The sequence below is a fragment of the Brachycentrus maculatus genome, unplaced genomic scaffold (assembly GCF_059751285.1).
Source record: "Brachycentrus maculatus isolate JH-2025_06_01 unplaced genomic scaffold, ASM5975128v1 h1tg000263l, whole genome shotgun sequence".
Taxonomy (NCBI): Eukaryota; Metazoa; Arthropoda; class Insecta; order Trichoptera; family Brachycentridae; genus Brachycentrus; species Brachycentrus maculatus.
The window spans coordinates 1989495-2011034 of record NW_028281014.1 but is presented as its reverse complement, the minus strand read 5'-3'; the positions used below and the strand labels follow the sequence as shown (position 1 = coordinate 2011034).

The 21540-nt window shown below is 31.6% G+C and overlaps 2 protein-coding genes across 2 annotated transcripts; one reads left to right on the top strand and one right to left on the bottom strand.

The window, feature by feature from the left end:
- Positions 1–2695: 2695 nt before the first annotated feature.
- Positions 2696–8198, bottom strand: LOC148305757 (metallophosphoesterase 1-like). Its single transcript, XM_088266223.1, has 7 exons — positions 7802–8198; positions 7038–7233; positions 6054–6195; positions 5461–5627; positions 5072–5160; positions 3615–3902; positions 2696–3385 (listed from the first exon to the last, which is right to left on the bottom strand). Exons 1-7 carry the CDS (start codon positions 7898–7900, stop codon positions 3218–3220), a joined length of 1149 nt encoding a protein of 382 aa, XP_088122349.1. The 5' UTR covers positions 7901–8198; the 3' UTR covers positions 2696–3217.
- A 150-nt stretch (positions 8199–8348) lies between these two features.
- LOC148305756 (GATOR2 complex protein WDR59-like) lies at positions 8349–20990 on the top strand. Its single transcript, XM_088266221.1, has 12 exons — positions 8349–8556; positions 8670–8951; positions 9485–9689; positions 10568–11146; positions 11470–11534; positions 11832–12176; positions 15947–16327; positions 17168–17300; positions 18074–18269; positions 18374–18497; positions 18603–18875; positions 19301–20990. The coding sequence occupies exons 2-12, from the start codon at positions 8703–8705 to the stop codon at positions 19586–19588; spliced, it is 2838 nt and encodes a 945-aa protein (XP_088122347.1). The 5' UTR covers positions 8349–8556; positions 8670–8702; the 3' UTR covers positions 19589–20990.
- Positions 20991–21540: the final 550 nt, after the last annotated feature.

The window sequence follows — 21540 nt, the reverse complement described above, 5'->3', positions numbered from 1 at the left end:
CATTTATTTTTTCTTACCACAGATACTAGTGATGTTAACCTCACACATTTTATAAATATTTGCTTTGGATTTAAATATGTATTACAAAATTCTACTGCAGAATTTATATTGAAAGATGATTCTTATTCATCAAACAGCCTCCTCTCTTTACGATGTTCTATGGCAGTGCTCCGCAACCGGTGTGCCGTGGCACAATGGTGTGCCGTGAGCAGGATTCAGATGTGCCGCGGCCAAATTCAATGTAATTGACATTTTTTATTTAACATTATGTAATTAAATACAAAAATAATTGGTCATTAATAACACACAATGACAAATTATTTTTCATAACATTGTCTTTTATTTCAAAATTATAATATGATTATAAATACATAATTTTTCAATGTATTTTATGTATTAATTGTTAAATCAAACACAGATTTTTAAGTCTACTAGTATTTTATTGTGAAAAAATACATAAAAATTAATATTATGACAATTGTTTCGCTTAGTTATGTCATTTTCAATCAAAAGCGAGGCGAAACAATTGTCACAATATAAATTTTTATGTGGTTTTTAACAATAAAAAAACAAGTTGACTAAAAAAATAGGCGTTTAATTTAACAATTAATGCATAAATTAAAATAGAGTGCTACAAATTAAAAGCCAAATCAATAGAAATAAAACTTTAGGTGTGCCGCGGAATTCTAGGAAGACTTTTGGTGTGTCGCAGGTGAGAAAAGGTTGCGGAGCACTGTTCTATGGCATCATCATCACAGGCTGCGAATTGGTTATTAGAACCACATATTGCGCAGTTCGGTGGTTCGCTTCCTTACCACTTGAGGTAGATAATGTGATGTAAACTCATACATAATGAAATTCATGAAACTCGTAATAAAATTAGTCAAACGGTTAAAATCCAAATAATTAGTAGTCAAGTCATCTTATTAATCTGAGAACTTAAAAATTATTGAGATGCATTAAATAAAAAAAAATGGCATTCCGAAAAAACAAGAAGTTACAAAAAAAAATTGGCTTTAGAATTAAGCCAGCCATTTTGTCCGCCTCCGTAGTGTAATGGTCAGCACGGTCAGCTACCGTTCTGGAGGTCCCAGGTTCGATTCCCAAGGGGGGTAAAATAAATATAAGTGATTTTTTCACTGTAATATTTATTCAATATTACCCTGGACTGGTACCTGAAGCGGAAGGCTGATCACCTTTCCTTCATGTGTAAACGATCAAGATATCACTGCGTTTATATGACGCAGTGCCCTATGCACCATTGGGATGCGGATAAGGGTTTTTAAAAAAAAGAATTCAATGATGTATTGATAATTGAGTTAATTAACTGAAAGCATAATTTAAAAGTTTTTATTTTTGTTAAATTAAGCAATTAGCAATAAGCCCGCCACTGTACTTATTTATTTTCTGTGCATGATGTTTAAATAAATAAATTAATTAATTAATGGATTAATTTAATAAACCCCATTACAAGTTTAAATATAGCAAGAAAAATTGTTATGTCTGAGTGTGTCATACCATAATTATCCTAAAAGATGCCAAAAATAAGCTTTGGCAAGTAAATGCGTATAAAGGTGTAATTATGATTATTTTGAATGCCCAACATCATGGGTATGGAAATATGAAATGTATTGACACGCTTCTGGTAGTAAAAAGGTAAAGTATGTCTTCTTTGTTGATGATGATGAAATGTAGAGATTTGACAGTTTTCGTTCAGGTGGTGTAGTTGTAAATAGTATATATAAGAAAAGTACAAAAAGTGTGAATGATAATAATTAAACAATTTTTAGCTTTATATTGTATTTTTAATCGAACATGTATCGAACTTAAAGTTTTGATTGAATACTTTATTTATTATTGTGACAAGGTGTAAAATGGTACATTCCAAAATAAAACATCCATTTAATGTTCGTTCACAATATTTAATTCTAAAGAAAGCTTTTCTTACTACATAAACAGTAAAAATATAGCGATACATTCATAATCATAATGTCACCAATTATTATATGTTTAAATACATAAGCACCTAATAAGAGAGGCTATCTACGAAAAAGTAAATCACAAAGGTAAGTTGGTTTCAATGTGGAGTCATTACGATTGTTTTTTTTTTTTTCATTAGCATACACAATTAAAATACAAACTGCAAAACATGTAAATGAAATTTACACAGTAAAATAATATTTTTACATAGAAATTAGATATGATGGGAGTATTTATTGCAAATAGAAAAATAAAAAATTACTTTTTGTTTTTGTTTTATATAACAAAAAATTATTTATAAATGACGCCTTATAATTAAAAATGCCATGCAGTATCACACATCAAATTATCAGTAAGAGATATAGATTACACATATATATAATATATATAAAATTGTCATTTTATGACGGATTATGTCTAATACATAATATTTGTGTTTTTATGATAAACACAAATATTTCAACCTAAGGGGCTAGCACTTGAAAATAGAAATCAAGTTGTAGTAGAGTAGGGGTCGTCCCCACAAACTTTATAAAGTCGCTGGATTCTTAATTAGGAATATATATGTATTTTTCCATTAACATAGACACAGATAACCTAATACACACATTATTATCTATGTAAAAATAAACAACAACCAAAAACACAAAAATTAAAATATAATATCACATCATTTAATGTCGTAGAATGTCATAAATTAATAATCCAATAAATTAATAAAGTAAAGTAGCAGATATAGTCACAATACTATAAAAAGAGTCATCAATGTCAATTCTCTATTATCTGGTTTAATTCAGAAATAAGTCAAGTCATCATTTCCATGTTTAGAAATTGTTCTTGCAATTTAAATAGGAGTCATCTTAATTTGTATTTTTGTATAAACCCTATAGGTTATCACTTTGAAGAAAATCTTTATTTCATAAGAGATGATTATTAAAAAATAAAGCTGTCATTATAAGAGATTTGATAAATCTTAATATAAAATAAAGACCACTTCTGTAACTACAGTTTTTACATGTGTAGGTGAGTGCCCCAGAAATGAGTATAAGGGGCCTGGAGTTTAAAATGTAAAAATAATCAAAATTTAGATAAACTCAGTCCGTTTGACTTAGAAAAACACATTTAATTAACAACTAACATCTAACTACATTAGAAATAATTAGATCCTAATTAAAGAAGTAATATTATGACTCTCTATCATTATGACACATAAAATCTTTATTATCATATTATATAATTAATGATAATTCCTTTTAACAGTTACTTGAGGCCTATGATGTTTTTTAATGTAAAATACCATATAAATTATAAAAAGTACAAGTGATATCATGTATAAACGTATAACGGTAGTCTCTTCGGGTAAGCGGCACTTCGTTATCTTGTATTGATCAGGAGAAAATACGCCCTAAAATATAAATAAAATTACCGATTGACATTAAAAATAATACTCACGCATTTTATTTCAAGCTCATTTTAAATATAAAAATGTAATAAAACTACGCGTTATTCTAAAATAATGTTTTTTTTAAATTATTTTATTTGTAAACATTTTAGACAGTAAAGAGAAAAGAGATGAAGGGTATGAAAAAATTAACTTGTTATAAATAAAGCAGTTATATTTATATTTCACTTACCAGCATGAAACTTGGATTATTCCTGTTCCTCCATGAAAATGAAGGAACAGAATACTCGATCATTTTTTGGTGGTCTGATCCGGTGGGTCCAATGTTGTGCGCGATGTAACACGCGTGATGTGTGTGACCGCCAAACACCGCTCTCGGCTGCAAGTTCTCCACAATAAACTCGGTAGATTCCCTGGACAGGCAGTCCCAGCGCTCGCGGAACCTTGCATTCCTTTCCGGGAAAGGAGCGGCGTCATATTCGGTACACATTTCATCAGAAATTCTATACAATGGGAAATGCTGTAATAAAAAAATAAAACAAAGTTTAAAGATATATCTACCCCTGTTATGTACACTATTGTGAACCACAAAATGCAATTCCCAGTTCCCACTACGAGCCAAGGGGTTCACCCAAATAAGTGCGTGGTGCTGACACACTGATTGAACACCATCACTGGATATTCTGACTCTCTAACACTTTATTTTCTCAAATCTTTCATTTAAATCTTAGATTTTTCATCAAATTCATCAAGTTTTTTGACATAGCAATAAATCACATGGTATGTACATAGAAGGTAAAAATATAAAAAATATGTAAAAATTAGGTCACAAGCTCTACTTCTTCCGAACATACAATGCTTTTTTTTGACAGTGTGAGGAGCCCAAGTATCACGTTAAAGAATAATGCAGCTTCTGAGACTTCTTTTGAGATTTTTTCCAAGATAATTACCAAATAAACAGTTGGATACTACTCAGTATTTACTGTTCTCAGTTTGTGTAGTGTATAGTTGTGTACTTTGTAGAGGCACAGTGCTCACATAGCTAGCTCAGAGAAGAAATCTGCAACAATCTTATCGCGACAGTTTCTTTCTGGCCGCAGCTTGGTAGGTCTATTCTTACATTTAAAAACCCATTAGCATAATCTATTTTTTTTTTAAATTCTAAACTGTAATGGTAAATACATGATTTGCCTTATTTTTTTAATGTCAAAAACAAAATTTAAAAGCCCATGATGAAATTGGTATAACACTTTCCTATATCAATCAGTTTTATGCTGGAAGTATGTTTTCAACACATCCAGTAAACAAAAAGCTTCCTGATTTTTAAAAGATTGTGATTTAATTTATACTGATACATACATTTCAAAGTTTCGATACACACACATGCAAAACATTATTAGACCAGATTAGATGCTGGATGTCAACTTATTAATATTGCAATGCGAGCAAATATGTGGATAAGAAGTGCTAACAGTATAATAACATTAAAAATCACATAAAACGAAGATAAATAATAATAGAAATATGTGCATGTATTAAATGAAAAGGTTATTTGTGCAGTTGGTGGACGCATCACAGTCACTATTGGTGACAAACAAGTTTATGAAAAGCAGTTAGTTCTTTTTCTGACCACCTGCACAGATAAATATCTCATTTACTTTTTTAAATCGATGAACAAATGTCTCAAACCTGCAACAATATAGGTCTGCTGTAACGATCCAAATGCTTGAAATTATCACATTTTTTTGTGCTTGTTCCTCTCATGCATCGTAAAACAGCTGTAAAAATGAAAAAAAAATACTATTATTATGCAGTTTTAGTGATCAACCTGGGAATTAAACTTGGAAATTTATGATATGCTTACTACTACACAATGATTGCAAACAAAATTGCATGTACCATTCTTACTAAAAATCCCTAAGTCAAAAGTATTTTTAAAAAAAGTTAAATGGCAGAAATATAACATGACGTAAATATTTGGTATTTCTCTTTGGTATTTTTTTTCTTTCTATTCTTATATTCTTCATTTATATTATTGAAACGACATGCTTTATAAAATCAGATTATTGAAAACTCACATGTAATATTATTCAATGCAGATTCAGCTTTTTGGCACAGAAAACAACCATCTCCCTCCATTGCCATGGAATTAATCAAAACAAAGTGGTTTCCTCTGATTGATACCATCTGCACGGGTGGAGCATTCAACAAGCGTGTAAATCTGTCTGCTAAATACGGAGTTACTCTGAAAGAAATTAACCCAATTGATACAAAAGATTAAAGATATACAAATAATACTTAGGTGAGAATGTAAATCCAATCACAACCCTTCTCAAGCCAAGTACCAATAATAATATTCTCAATATAACAACAAAATACAATATGACTACAACCATTCTATAAGTTAAGCATTCTAAACTCACACAAATATCAATCTTGTTTTAATTCCAACATACCTAGATCAACACAAAAAAGGTGTATTTAAAAAATAAAGAGCTCAAGAATTAGAACAAGGCTTTTACAATACACAATTTCATTACGACAGTGCCTTTATGGTCACTGAAACGTCCATAAATACAAAAAAAAATGTGAAAAGAAAAGAAAACAAAGATTATCCACAAAAACGTGTTCTTTGTTAAAAGGTGTTTAGAATTACAAAAAAGTAACTTACGTATAGTGAAAGCCAATGTCATGATTCCCTACAACAACATACTTCTTAATTTTTGGTGGTGTATCAAATACGTAGTGAAAACGATCCACATAATCATTGAACTCTGCACCGCTACACCAAAGACCTTCATCAAACAGATCACCTGAAAAATATATTTACATATATAATAAAAACAACCTTTAGAGGGATCAAAATGTATGTACATAGTATATAATTAGATATTGATAGTGATTTTAAGACGTCATTACTATCTTATTCACTGTTTGGATGTCAATATTCCAGTACCTATCCATTTTATTTAGTGCCATAAATGTTTAATGCCTAAATGCAGTGGAGGGAATCAGCCGGTTCGCACTGGTTTGCTAGAACCGGTACCTAAAAATTTTTGAGTTCGCCGAAATGGTCCTGAACCCTTTGTTGTCACACAATATTCTGATTGAGATCATGTATCCGAACACGCGCGGCTTACTTGGTCCGCCACGTTTTAAAAATATTTGCAACATTATTACTTGTACATTACTGATTACTTGTTATTTGTACATTACTTTTAATTCAATTTTAAATCTATACCTACTATTATAATTGAAGCATTCTCAGTTGTTATGTGAATGTTCTGTTTATGTGCAGAATAAAAAATAAATAAATATAAAAACTATTTTTTTATACGGGGAAGAGGTAATACCTAAAGGGCGAACCGGTTCTTGAAAATTTTTAATCTCATCACTGCCTAAATGTGACCCTTGAACATACTAAATTTTCTAGCTGTGCAGAGATATGCATAAAATCCACTGTCAATTTTTATTTTAAACTAAAAAATGATAATAGTTCCAACTAAACACTTTTATTGCATCAAACAAACAAGTAACAAACATCAAACAAACAAGTAAGAGTAACAAAACCTCAAACAATATTGTTGTCTATATTTGAGAATGTATTCAAAAACATAAAATATTTTATTCACTAACTTTCATCCTAAAACCTTACCAAGAAAAAATACAGCTTCAGGTTCGTGTATTGTCATAGCTGTCTGAAACGCCCTTTGCATTTGCCATTCTCGCCTCAATTTGTCGAACCAATGGCCGTTTCTTTTGCCAAGTAAGTGAGTGTCAGCAAGAAACATGGCGTACACCGGCTTTCCATTCTCGGAATGAATATAATTTTCCAATACCGGCCACTGACACTGAAAAACACATACTTTAAATGCCAAAGATTCATTTATGAAATCACAAACATAAAGGTAATAGAATTTTTTTTTAAATGTTGGATAAAGTAATCTTGATAATTTTTTTGGAAAATTGGGTGATCATTAGTTTTCAGGTACGAGTCTCAACTTAAGAAGTCATATTCATTTGTGAAGTGTTCATTGATTGTATCCAGGATAATTATTTTCCACTGCTATTGGGATCAAGCTTATTTTCAAGGCTTTTTTTTCATGTAACGCAGTGGAACGGTGTTCTAGCACCGTTTTTCACAGATATATATTTTTTTTAATTTTCAAAATCAATTGGACGAGACAACGCCTGTGCTTACATTATTACAATCTTTATTTATATAATTCGTCAATATGATAAAATATGGTTTTGTAATGAATATTTAAATTATATTTTCTTTTTTTTTAGTAAAAAGCTCGGCATGAAGTGAGTTCTGGGACCTCTTTCTTTAAAAAAAAAACCCTAAATATAACTAATGTTTTCTCGCGAGTTAATTGCAGTGCGTAATATTATTTTTTCACATTTTTTTAAACCTACCTGTAAGAGGAGCACATAATATATTATGTATTCGCAATAAATAAAAACTGAAATGACATAACTCAATAGTTTAACTATCAGGTCGTTGCGAAGTCTCATATTCTTTCCGTGTGAATTATTATTCGAACACAGATACTAAAAACATTCAATATGTTATCGATTAACACAAACACAATAGTTCCTTGCTCTCCTGCTATACAATTAGTTAGTCTTTGTTTCCTGCAGCAAAAAGAGATGAAATTATATGTATTAGAGAGATTTACTATTCAAACAGATAAATCTGTGTATTTATCAAATTGAAATCTATAAGAAATGGTAAATTCGTAGCTTTTGCGGGTCTTCGTAAATTAGCGGCGGAGAGCGGCGTACCGGGCGTATCGATAAAAACAGAGATTGGCAGAGATATTTTGCCTTATGTCTTGTGTCTTGACGTTGACATTGGCAAACGAACAACATTGGAGGAACGTGAATAAAAATAAAATATTTCATAGAAACATCCCATTTGGAAAAAAAATCTGATTGGCAACCATTCGAAAAATAATTAATCGTTTTTATTGATTTTTATAAATACTATAATTGTACAAATCACCCTCATTTCTTTGTCCCAATCTCAAATAAACACAATTTTTAAATCAGCCATAGACCATCCATTACCAGCCGTCATGTAAAAAGTTCTATGATATTTGGAAACATGTTTATACCTATTTTTTGACGTTTGCCCGGCTCACTCCGACTTGTCGAAAATTTTTATATTGGTAAATATTTAATATCATTCATCATTTTATATTATCCTCAAATTTTAGCGAATACAAATTCTTAGAACATTGTCTCGGTGATTAATATAATTTTTCATACTATTTATTTATAGAACAATAGCAAACGTTTCTACATAATATCCGTCATGTCTGCACACTGGAGTGCTGAGCCCTCGAAATTTGAATTCAGGGATCTCCAAGCTACTGCCATGTCTATAGATTTTACTGGAAATAACGTTCTTCTTGCCGGTAAAAGATGTTTGGCAATAAAACAACTCAGTCAGGAGGGTGACAGTAGTGATACTATTAAGAAAATCACCAGACAAAGTAAATATGATGTAGCTGGGGCTGAATGGTGCCAGACCCAGCAGGGGCAAAGAATGTGTGCCATATCTGTAAGTTTTTATCCACATTTTAATAAGTATTTCAATTTGAAATGTCCCTGTCACGAATGGGCATATATTTTATTCCTTAAATATATAAAACGGATTTCTAGCCTTTTTTTGACTCGCATACGCTTTCATAGTCCTATTTCGTAATTTTCATCCTCTCATTTAAATTTAAATTATAAGTATATTGCGGGTATACTGGCGTTAACTCTAAACTCTAAAATCCCTGTTTAAATAATCACTGTTATTTAAAGCTTTTAGCCTGACTAAAATACCCGCTTTTAAACTTTAAGTTTAAAAACCACTTAAATATGACATTTTAAACTACTTAGTGCATTTTGCCAGTTTATAGAACGTTGAACACTCTATAATACTGCATCATTAGTCAAAATTGCATATTTACGAGTTAACGTTTTTTGCCAGTATACCCACAATATATTATTAATTAAAGACTCAGATGGGTTGCTATTTACTGATTTTTGCAAGTACATAAAGCCATGCTATTCAAATTACCAGATTTTGACCTGTTTAATTAACAGAGTAACCAAAGAGTAGACATCTACCATTGGAGGAATGGAGATCTCACGGGAATACATTCTCTCCGGGGTCACACGAGGGTGGTGAGTGATACACACTGGCACCGGGAAGACCACAACTTGTTGGCCACGTGCTCCATCGACACATTCACGCACCTTTGGGATCTAAGAGATACCAGAAGACCCGTTCTCTCGCTCTCTGCTGTTGGTAAATACTTTTTTAGTTACAACATTTTGAGTGTGTCCAAATACTTGTTCACAAATCTGGATTATCTTTTATTATAGGAGTTATCTTTCATATTACTTTTTGACATCTCAACATAGATGAAGAAAAATATGGAAGTCTGGACATTTACGGGGCTTACGACCATCATAAGCTGGTTTAAGTGATCACTTTACACACGTGTAACATTAGCCAATTCTACCCATGATTAATATGTGTACCATGAGTAATAATACAGTTAACACATAATTTAAATATGTACATACAAGTACGCACACAGTTTTATTTTATATATTACTACTACTATATTTTATATATTACTACTACTATATTTTATATATTATTACTACTATAATTTATATATTACTACTTTTATATATTACTACTACTGCTGTATACATTAGTTACATATCCAACTCATGTATACACGATCTTCTTTTTTCCATTTCTCTGTCCAAGGTTTTCAACTATTTCGTAATTGGCACTGTTTTAATCACTTCAAAACATGTTCTCCCAAATCCTTGCAAAATTTAATCTTTAGAAAAACTCCCAAAAACTTGCAAAATTTAATCTTTAGAGCAATCATGTATAATAATGACTTCATGATTTGAATTTAAAAATAAAATTAAATAATGTAAATAAATTTCTCTCCCCATGTACAGTTTAAATCTCAAAAACTCACTTGCCACACTCACTCACACACCATGAAAAAAAAATAGCTATATGTATTTACATTGACCATACTGGGAATCGAGCCTGGGACTTCGCGCACGGTAACCAAACTTGGTAGCCACTATACTATAGAGGTAGACATTTAATCTACGAGTATATTTAAAATAATTAAACTGCTGTTTTATTTTTAGCTGGAGCTTCCCAAGTTCAATGGAACAAAGTTGCTAGTCACCTTTTAGCCACAGCTCACGATGGTGATGTAAAACTTTGGGACAAAAGAAAGGGTTCATCACCTATCCAGTATATCTCTGCACACTTATGCAAAATACACGGATTAGATTGGAGTCCGCATCATGACTACCAGCTGGTCACATCGAGCCACGACGGGACCATCAAGTACTTTGATATCAACAACCCGAGACGAGTGGAGAGCACAATTACAACTAACTACCCGGTTTGGAGGGCTATTTATACTCCGTTTGGTAGTGGATTGGTGACGATGGGCGTCGGGTGGGGAGGTGTGGCGAGGGGGGACCAGGCAGGGGTGGTGGCTATCTGGGTGGGGGGGTCCCTGGTGCACCGCCTCGAGGGACATACTGACGTGGTGCTGCAGATGCAGTGGCGTCCCAACATGCCCTCGGGCTATCAGCTCGTGACTTGGGCCAGGGATCAGACTCTGAGGCTATGGACGATGCATCCGTCACTATTGAAAATTTGTTTTCACTATCTTCCATCTGATAATGAGATAGAGGATGATTGCCTGAGTGACAGTGAGTATTATGATTTTTATTTAATTGCATTTCTAAAAATTAAAAAAAAACATGTCTTATATTCAAACTGCAATGGGAACAGGCCAATACTCGGGACTAAAATAAATTTATCTACAAAATATTATATTCTATATGACTAATTTGTATCCAGTCTTGAGATTATTTTGTATTTTATAAAATGGAAAATCACAAAGTTAGTGATTCAAATATTGACTATATAAAATAAATTATCTATATAGATTTAATCACTTTTTTTTTTGCTCCAAATGCTTGGTTTTGAACAAATAAATTTTACTCAAAGTAAATTAATGTTTTTTTTACAGCTATGAGCTATGTGTCAACCAGTGATTTCCCTGAATCTTTTGGAGACGCAATGGAAATTCCAATGGTTAGTATTTTATTCAAACTGCATAATTTTATTGTTACTTAATGCCAACTACAAGCTGTCTCTGACAAAGAAATCTCCAGTTGCTGACTTTCATATACATAATATATTCGTATGCCACAATGAATATTGCATATAGTTTACATATATTTTATTAGTTAGGTTATATTACATATATCAATGAAAACCAGCCTGATTTTTTTTTTGCATTCAATGATAACCAATAATGAAAAATAAGACTTAAGCTCTATATGTGCTATTCCCTTCCTGAAAACTTGTTAATTCATTGAAAATTTTTAGAAAAGATTGGTTTCACAAGAACCTCAGCAATCACTCCGGGAAGAGTTTGAGTCCATCAGGAATATGGAAAATATATCTATTGCCGACATGGACTTAGATCACAAGACCTGCACCGTCAGAACGGAGGCCAATGGTCACACGGGAGTTCTGAAAGTACATTTTCCCGGCTCCTACTCGTCTGACCTGACTATACCTCGCTTTACCTGGATCACGGGAACTAACATAGATTACAATTCGACTATTAGAATTCTCCAAACAATCAACCAAGCAGCATTCTTGAGAATTCGACAGCACTCACCGTGCCTTTTACACTGCTTAAAAATATTAGTAACTTGCATACAACAGGTAAATCATTTTTACTATATATTAGTAAGTATTTATTATATATCAGGTGTCCGGTGGCAGAATTAGGATTTAAAATTTTAATAAAAAATAAACTGCAAAGGATGAACATTTATTTCAATAACTAATGCAAAGAAGAGAAGTGCGGATTTCTTTTCTTAAAAATTATTTCATCTAAATGTAGACCGCCACGTCGGACAGAAATCCTTTGCAGTTTCTTTTATTGAAATTTAAAATCCGAACTCTGCCACCGGACACCCTATATTAGTAAAATGCAGGGTAAAAATACCCCTCGTGTTGTGTACCTCTTTTCCAAACCCTCCTCCATCCGTTCTGCACCCCCACCCTCGCTCCTCTCCAATTTTATATGCCAACCTAACCTGATATTAGACAATCATATATTGAAATATTCATTTTTCTTTTTTTTATTCCATGGAAACACTGCCAATTTATCTAAATATTTCCGCCAATTAAGTTAATCCATTCGCACGGTTTTTGGAACTGATTTTTGGGGCAGTTTATTTGTTGTTGCTTACCATGTATTATGAATTCTTTTTAACAGATTTATATTATCCACTGACACTTCGTGATGGAATTGCATTTTTAATATATTATTAGATTATAACCAATATTTTTAGCTTTTCCACTTTATTTTTATTTGACCAGCGACCGGGTTTCGTCGTTACCGACATTATCAGACTGGTCTGATGATGTCGTCGTCGACCAGTCTGATGATGTCGGTAACGATGAAACCCGGTCGCTGGTCAAATAAAAATAAAGTGGAAAAGCTAAAAATATTGGTTTTAATCTAATAATATATTATTATGAATTCAATGTTTAATAATTTTAAGCTGTGTACTTTACAATATTTAAAGTATTTATTGATTTGGCGTTTAATTTGTAGAACTCCATTTTAATTTATGTATTAATTATAAATCAAGCACAGATTTTTTGAGTCTACTAAGTTGTATTTTATTAACAAAAACACATAAAAATTATATTGTGACAATTGTTTCGCCTTGTTCGTTAGGGCATTATCAAACATTCGTTTAATAATGCCCTAACAAGGCGAAACAATTGTCACAATATAATTTTTATGTGTTTTTGTTAATAAAATACAACTTAGTAGACTCAAAAAATCTGTGTTTGATTTATAATTAATACATAAATATTTAAAGTAGATTATTTGACAAAATCATTTGTTTTACTTACAAAACTCATATATTTTGTCATAAGAAGTTAAATGGAATCAATAAGTTATTTAAAATGAACTTAATACATATTAATTTATACAAAAATGAAAAACATATTAACCTTTCCAGGAGTACAATAATTGATGTCTGACTTTCTCTGGGGAGTGGGTTTTTTTTTCATTAAATGTGTTTTTTTTTTTAATAAAATCTTTGTATTATGAAGATAGAAATTATGTAAAAATAATTTCAATAAAAAATAAAGCTCACTATCTCTAGGTTTTATTTTATGACAAAGTTAAATACAAATATCCACAGATGTCATTACTAAACAAATTATATCATACCAACTGACAGATAGACTTCGACGTTCATTAACGTCGATACTCCTTTGAGGAAAATTCGCACCGACGTTCATTTACGTCCATACTTATAAAAGTTAATTGATGTGTTGAATGGATTACTGGTGATCATTTAATTGTTTCGGGCCTAGCTAGCCTCTTACTCTACTATTGTTTATATTCTTGAATTATGTTAAACTACTATTATGTACCGTAATAAAATGCATCATGTAATGGGTTATGTTTGTCAATATTGAATGTTTTGAGAGAGCAAAATTATATTTTTTCATAGAATTAAGGAATCAAAAAAGAGTTAAAAATAAGTACTTAAAACAAGTTATTACCTTATATGTACTTTAACAGTTAAAATTTACTAAAATTCTGACCAAGAGAAAAGCATTATACAGTATCTACTCAATGAATTAGGGCCACGCAGAATTTCGCGCAATTTCTCAATTCAAACAGGAATAACTCAGAGAAAACCTTGAATAAAACAACATTGAATTTTATTTACACATAAACACTTTATTATGCTTAAATTATGCATATATTTTCATATAAATATACTTAGTATTTAGTATTTCCACCTTTGGCAGAAATAACTGCCTCAATTCTTTTTGGCATACTTAAAATGCACTGTTTTATCATGTTTTTTATTTCTTCGTCATCTGACCAAATTTTTTGAATATTTTTTTTTAGACAGTCTACTGTCGGATTTGGAAATGAGTATACCTTATTTTTTAACATGCTCCATACGTTTTCTATAGGATTAAGGTCCGGAGAATTTCCAGGCCAGGGGAGCAAAGGCAGATTTTTGTTAGACAAAAATTTTATTATTGATTTAGCCCGGTGGCAAGGTGCCCCATCCTGCATGAAGGTGTATGGACCTTCTGTTGGGTCGAGTGTATGGTAGAAGGGCAATAAAATTCGTTCGAGGACCTGCTTATAGGAATTTTGGTTCATTGTTCCTTCCACGAAAAACAACGGTCCAGGTAAATTGTTAATAATACATGACCATATCATTGTTGCAGGGGGGTGTTTGATAACTTTTACCACACAGGCCTCATTGTAACGTTCCATTGGTGTTCTCCTGACGAATCGACGGCTCTCTGTCACGGCTTCTAACCGGCACTCATCACTAAAGATGACCTGAAAAATAATGAAAATTTAAGTTTAATTCAAATATATAAGTTTATTTACTAAAATGATATGTTGAAAATTCAATTTAAATAAATACCTTTTTCCAATCATCTACCGAGTAATTTCGATGTAGCCTGGCCCATTTTAATCGATCCGCTTTCATTCGTGGTGTCAATTTTGTTACTTTTACAGGGCGCCTGCATTTCAGATTTACTTCGTAAAAACGTCGCCTCAGTGTTGATACCGATATATTTATACCCTCTTCTTCCAATTTTATTTTTAATGTTTTTGCTGATGCACTACGGTTTTCTAAGGCACTTTGAACGATTTTTCGATCAGTCCTCGGTATTGTTTTTCTAATCCTATGACAGTTCTTTCGCCGATTGCTGGTGGCGGGTGACTGATTTTTTATTGATTTTGAAATTCTGTCCACTGTTTGACGAGAAACATTTTCTTTTTTTGAAATTTCTCTATCAGATAGTATTCCTGATTTTAGTAGCACTATAACACTAGACTTTTTTTCCTCAGAAATGTCTTCACTTTTTCCCATTTTGTCCTTTTAAAAAAAAACACTTGTGTTTACAAAAAAAAATTATACTTTATAAACCAAAATTGAAAATTAAGTTTTTTTCACAAGACACGATAACTATATAACCTCTCTAAACAAAACAAAAACCAGAACTCAAGAAACTTCACTAATAAATGAGATAGGACTATTTTTTGAACTTTCAACTATCTGTCTACCTGTGCTAATTAGGGACCTTTCTCAGAAAAAGGGTTTGAAATTTTGTAAAGGCTTAAATAATCCAGGTATATTTTACATATTATTGAAGGTAATATACATGATATTAGATGTCAATAGAAAACTTAAAGTATTTATGTAAAATAAATATTATAATTTAAAAGATTTCTGAGTATTCAAAAAAATAATGGGTGGCCCTAATTCATTGAGTAGATACTGTATTACATTATCATTGGAAATCTCATTCTCTTTAACATCGGTGGTTACGTTTGCTTTGTAGTTTTGGACAGTTTGGTCCCTCAATTATATACCCGCATATGTTTGAATGGAAATCGAATATTTACTGGTTTAATTTTTCAGATACCTATTAAGACCGATGATTTGAATTCTGATAAACAAGATGAAAATAGGCCTTTATCAGAAAGTGGAGACAGCCCATCCAATAGTGCCGGAGACAACCGCATACCTTTTCCTCGAACCTGTGGCGCAAAGTGGTGCAGTGTGGGCACCCTGGTGGTGTTTAACAGACCTCCCAATGCCAAGCGAATGTCGCTCAAGCCGGAAAGTTCCACCCCGCGCTCCCTGTCATCCCTGTCTGCCCCGCTGCTCAACTCCGGGACCTACAGATCTCTCTCCCCGCACCTTCCCACCTCAAAGTCCCCCCCTTATTCCGGACATGCGTTCTTATTACTGCGTCCTCCATCGCACTTAATAACAACTTTCTACTTCCAAGATCGATGGGTACGCTTTTAAATCTCTTTTTTATTTTTTATTTATTCCACTATGTAGATTAGTAGAGTCTCTCTCTCAATTAGGGATATGTTATCCTTTTATTTAATGGAGAATTCTCAAAAATATGTCATTTTTTAGAAGTCTCCATTAAATAAACCCATACCATACTAACGTCGCATAAATTTTCTATTTATGACAAAGGAGTGACTACCTGAATATTGATACTCATCCCAACTCCATGGAAAAGATTTCTATCTAATACTGTTCAAGCCACCAATCGCTGATGATAAAAGCACTAAAACGTTTTTGTAAACTCAATTATAATTACAATACATATAACAGTGTAGATTCTAAACAAATCATATCCAGCTATAATTTTTTCATACAATTTTTTTTTTTTAAATAATACCTTCATCAAATATAAGTATAATATTGACATTTCATATTTTCTGGTAATATGTATCAGGGACATCACCATTAAATTTTTTTCGTAGCAATATATTTTTGTAGCAATTTTCGTAGCAATTATTATAAAAGTGAGCATTGAATCTAATTTTATTCTTACTTGAGTTCACTTAACAGTTTTATTTTGGCAGAAAAAATTCTCACCATAGGAAATTGTCAATAAGTCGAAACAAAACTGCCCGAACACTTCAATATATTTTGCTTGATACACTATCGACAAGTGGGAATATAATTTGCCATTGCAGCGCTAGGGCTGGTCAATGTAAACAAACTCCTGGTCAGAGTCTTGCTCGGGCTAGACTGGGAACTTGTTAATACATATATAAGTTTATTAATCAAAAAAAATTATTTTAGTTATAAAATCTATTTGTTTTTGACTCACAGAAAACTATATCTAAAAGGACTGGAAGTGGCCAACAAATCACTCCCCGAATAACATTGTATAAAGGGGACCATTTATTTTTCTTAAACAAACATCTGGCTGAGAAATACATAATATCAAATGACTCAATTCCAGGTAAATATTCTGACATTTTTAATATAAAATGCTACGTTTCAATAAAATCAAATGTAATTTATATCAACACAGTTTTTACTATTTCACACGTACAATAGTGCCTTAAAACATTTTTCAAGATGTTTGTATTCTTTATTGTTTTATTTTTTATTGGATTGCTATAAACATTATTATAATAATAAAATATCCAAGGTTTTGTAGAGCAAAAATATATATTTACTATTTTGAAGTATTTTGAGGTTAAGTAAATTCAAATTTGTATAATCATATTCGTCATTATGTTGATGTAAATTTATTTACGAGGGCTCTCCATAAAATAAAGTCTCCAGTGATTTTTCGCAGCACAAAACATGTTTATTTAAATTAATACATAATTTTTGGAAAGCTTGGGCTTTTTCCTATTTTTTTTACATAATCGTCATTGCAATGAATGCATTTTTACATGCAGTGTACCAGCTTTTTTATGCCTGTGTCATAGATCTCTCCCACAAGTTTACTGTCACCCAATGATCTGTAAGCATTGCTTTTTTCACTTTGGTAATTGTTTGTCTATACGTACATTCTCTGCACCATTTATGTACGTTTTTGGCGCTCATATACTGATTTTGTTTTTTGCATACAAATAACCAATCACAGAGCATACTAGCTGAGACTAAGGGTCGCAGAGAATACAGCGTGGTGGGATCATTCCTGGCGACCCCATTACCTTGTAGACCCTATCTTACAGATAGTCCTCGAATATTTAATTTATCGTTGTATGTTTTTTTTTTCAGAGATGTGCGAACACAATGCTCTAGTAGCAAGTTCAATTGGTAGAATTGATTTAATGCAAACTTGGCAACTTGCAGCTTTAACTGCAACATCTTTAGAGCAAATTAAGTTAGATTTGTCTAAATCCAATTCATTTATGGATAATGATGCGATCAATTGGTCCCTTCATCCTTTTGGCTCTAATATGATACAAGCACTGTAAGTAGTTACATATATGCATATGTATTTGAAACGCTTATGGTTTTCTAATAAATTGCTAAATTATTTTGTAATTAATTATTTGTATTTATTGATTTTTTTAGAATTAACCATTATGCAAAAATATCAGATATTCAAATGGCTGCAATGCTGTGTTGCGCATTCAGTGTATATTACAAGACCTCCCTAAGCGGAAGTAAATCAAGTGATTTATCAACTAATTCTAATGTAAGTTACGGATAAAATTATACCTGATATTTCATTCAATTGGATAATTTTAAAATAAAATTATCGTAGATAGTTTTCAAATGAAATGAATTTTTTTTGTTATAGGGCAGTGGAAGCTCTCCATATAACACAATACATAACATCAGTGAGATAAATGTAGAAGGTTGGGCAGTGCCGATACTAAAAAATGATAGAACGAGTTCCTGGTCAGATTCTACGGATATCAATCCAAGTTTTTATGACACATCATTAGGGAAGTGTGATGAGATAATTACGTCCCAAATGTTAGACCCCTCCACGACACACCTGTATCAGTGTTACATGAGAGTGTATGCGGACATTTTACATAAGTGGAATCTCTTAGAAGCCCGAGCTGAGGTAACAAATTAAATATGTGATTTCCTTAATACGGCATTAATACAAAGACCATGATTCAGATATTCTGCTAAACTGAGACAATAATTGTCTTATGTAAAAAGACATTCAGAGGCAATATGATGCCTCGGGCCATATTTCAAGACAATCCAATGAGTTTCAAAGCCAAAAGTTTCTTCAATCAGCTTGTCTATTGGGCTGTATTAGGACGTTGCTAGTGAATAAATACGACTCTTTTAAAGTTCCCACTCCATTTTTCACATTAAGCCTAAATAATTTAAACTGTTTTCAACATATATACTTTTTTGGGGGAAAATTATTCCAAAGTAATCTATAGCAACTGTTAATGATTTACTGAAGCGGATTACCCCAAGGAAACAATATTACAAATTGCATAAAAATTAACATTTTGATCTAATCCTTAACAGGTAATGAAACATGTCTCCATCGGGGAAGATCCAAGTCACAGAGGACTGGATGTACTCAGCGATTGTCAGAAGTGTAAGAACGTTGTCCGGGGAAGTCGCTGTTCCCAGTGCTCCTTGTTGAGTCTGACTTGTAGCGTGTGCAACATCGGGGTGCGTGGATCCGCCAACGCCTGCTTATGGTGTGGCCACGGAGGGCACGCTACGCACTTGCAAGAGTGGTTCTCCAAGTATGAAAACTGTCCCACTGGATGTGGTTGCAAATGTACACGGGGAATATTAGTCATCTGATTTTATTGGCAGCAAAAACAAACAAAAGAATTGGTGCAAAATTTATAAGCTATTAATGCATAAGTAACAATAAGTTTTAAAAACTTACTTTAAAAATAAACACGCCTATCCTTTTAACATAATATTTTTGAATTCCAATATGGATAATTTTTATTAAAATTTTACTAGATTTCTCACTTTTACAATATTATTCAGAACTTAATACAGAATTGACATTTTTCTGAGAGATGATTTTTCACAAACTACATCGGGTCAAAACATTTTTTGTAGATTTTGTTTATTTATTTTTATTTGAGATAGGATATTTCTCTACCCAAATAAGATATTTTTTACAATATTTTGAGTGTGTTCAAATCTTTGTTTTGTCAACTAAGGAGTTATTTATATTGGCATTTGAACATAGATAAAAAAGAATATGGAAGTCTGGATATTTACAAATTTTAAGAACCCAGACTTCCATATTCTTCATCTATGTTGAGAAGTCAAAATAATATATTTTTTAATTACAATTCCTCATACTTACTTCATTTGACCAATGTTTGTGTTTAGGATACTTCATTAGATTACTTACTATGTATCTGTACCCACCGAATATTCTGCTACATGATTAGATAAAAATTATCTCATTGCATGATCACTGCAGGAATATTTTTTTTCTCTCCTTTTTTATTCAAACGGGTTTCAATTAACGTGGTAAAATACCAAACACACCTACAGAGACTGCTATAATTACTCTTGAATCATCACAGTACAGTGCACAGTGGTTATACATGTGAATGGCAGAAAAAGAGATTCATTTTTCAATTCTTCATTCATTTGACATTCTTCACTGTAATCAATTACAACTGTAGCCACGGAATGTTATCAAAAATGTATTGAACTTAAGGTTGACATTTTATACTGTTTTATTTGTAATATGAGTGTTAATATGCACTCGGTTTCAAATATAAGCATTGCGCATTCAAGGGTTAATGACTGATACCGTGTTATAAAATGAAATCTAATATTATTCAATTAATTCCAAAAATTAAGTAGAAATATTTATGAAAGGGCAAAGTGCAGTATTTAAGTTTTTTGTTGTTGTCTTATCTTTCTGTGAGTTTCTAGACTTTTCAAACACACAAACATTAGATATTAGATTTTTTGTAAAGGATTAAACAGGGTATTAAGTATAATAAAATGCTTGATTAAAATCTTTTTATTTCAAATTTATTGTACAAAGATTTTTCCCAAAAGTATGTATATACAAGGTCCACATTCGACCTCGAGCAAAGCAAATCAAAAAAACGTTTGGTCCTGTATATATTCAGAAAGCATAGCCTACTATTCTGCCAAGCAATTTGTGCACTTTGATTCTTTTGTGCTCCTGAATATATATATATATATATATATATATATATATATATATATATATATATATATATATATATATATATATATATATATATATATATATATGTATGTATATATATATATATATATATATATATATATATATATATATATATATATATATATATATATATATATATATATATATATATATATATATATATATGTGTGTGTTAGTAATAATTATGGGCGTCTTTTATGAATAGGTTTTTCATAAAAACAAGTTGCAATCTTGTTTGTTGTCATCTTCATACACATAAATATAATTTGGACTACAAGCATATTTTGTAATGAAATAATTAAACGGAATAAATTTAATCATATTTATGTGCGTGTGTGCCTTAATGTCATATTGTGAATGCCGTGCCATATTTATTGTGTTAATTTTGCCCTCGATCACTGAGCTTAAAAGGAGATCTTTTTTATTAGTATGTATTCAAGCTGATAATCACCTAATTACCGATAAAAATGAAAGCACACAAAATCGTATTAGCATTATTTGTGATATTTTAATTTGTTACACATAAAATTTTATGGGACAGATGTTGCATAATAAAATA

Excerpts from the sequence above, each read along its gene's own strand:
- LOC148305756 (XM_088266221.1), top strand. The coding sequence starts at position 8,703 with ATGTCTGCACACTGGAGTGCTGAGCCCTCGAAATTTGAATTCAGGGAT. Across the intron at positions 9,690-10,567 it reads TCTCTCGCTCTCTGCTGTTG|CTGGAGCTTCCCAAGTTCAA; the intron begins GTAAATACTTTT and ends TTTTATTTTTAG. Across the intron at positions 16,328-17,167 it reads TCTACTTCCAAGATCGATGG|AAAACTATATCTAAAAGGAC; the intron begins GTACGCTTTTAA and ends TTTGACTCACAG.
- LOC148305757 (XM_088266223.1), bottom strand. The coding sequence starts at position 7,900 with ATGAGACTTCGCAACGACCTGATAGTTAAACTATTGAGTTATGTCATT. Across the intron at positions 6,196-7,037 it reads TGAAGCTGTATTTTTTCTTG|GTGATCTGTTTGATGAAGGT; the intron begins GTAAGGTTTTAG and ends TATATTTTTCAG. Across the intron at positions 5,161-5,460 it reads TGCATTGAATAATATTACAT|CTGTTTTACGATGCATGAGA; the intron begins GTGAGTTTTCAA and ends TCATTTTTACAG.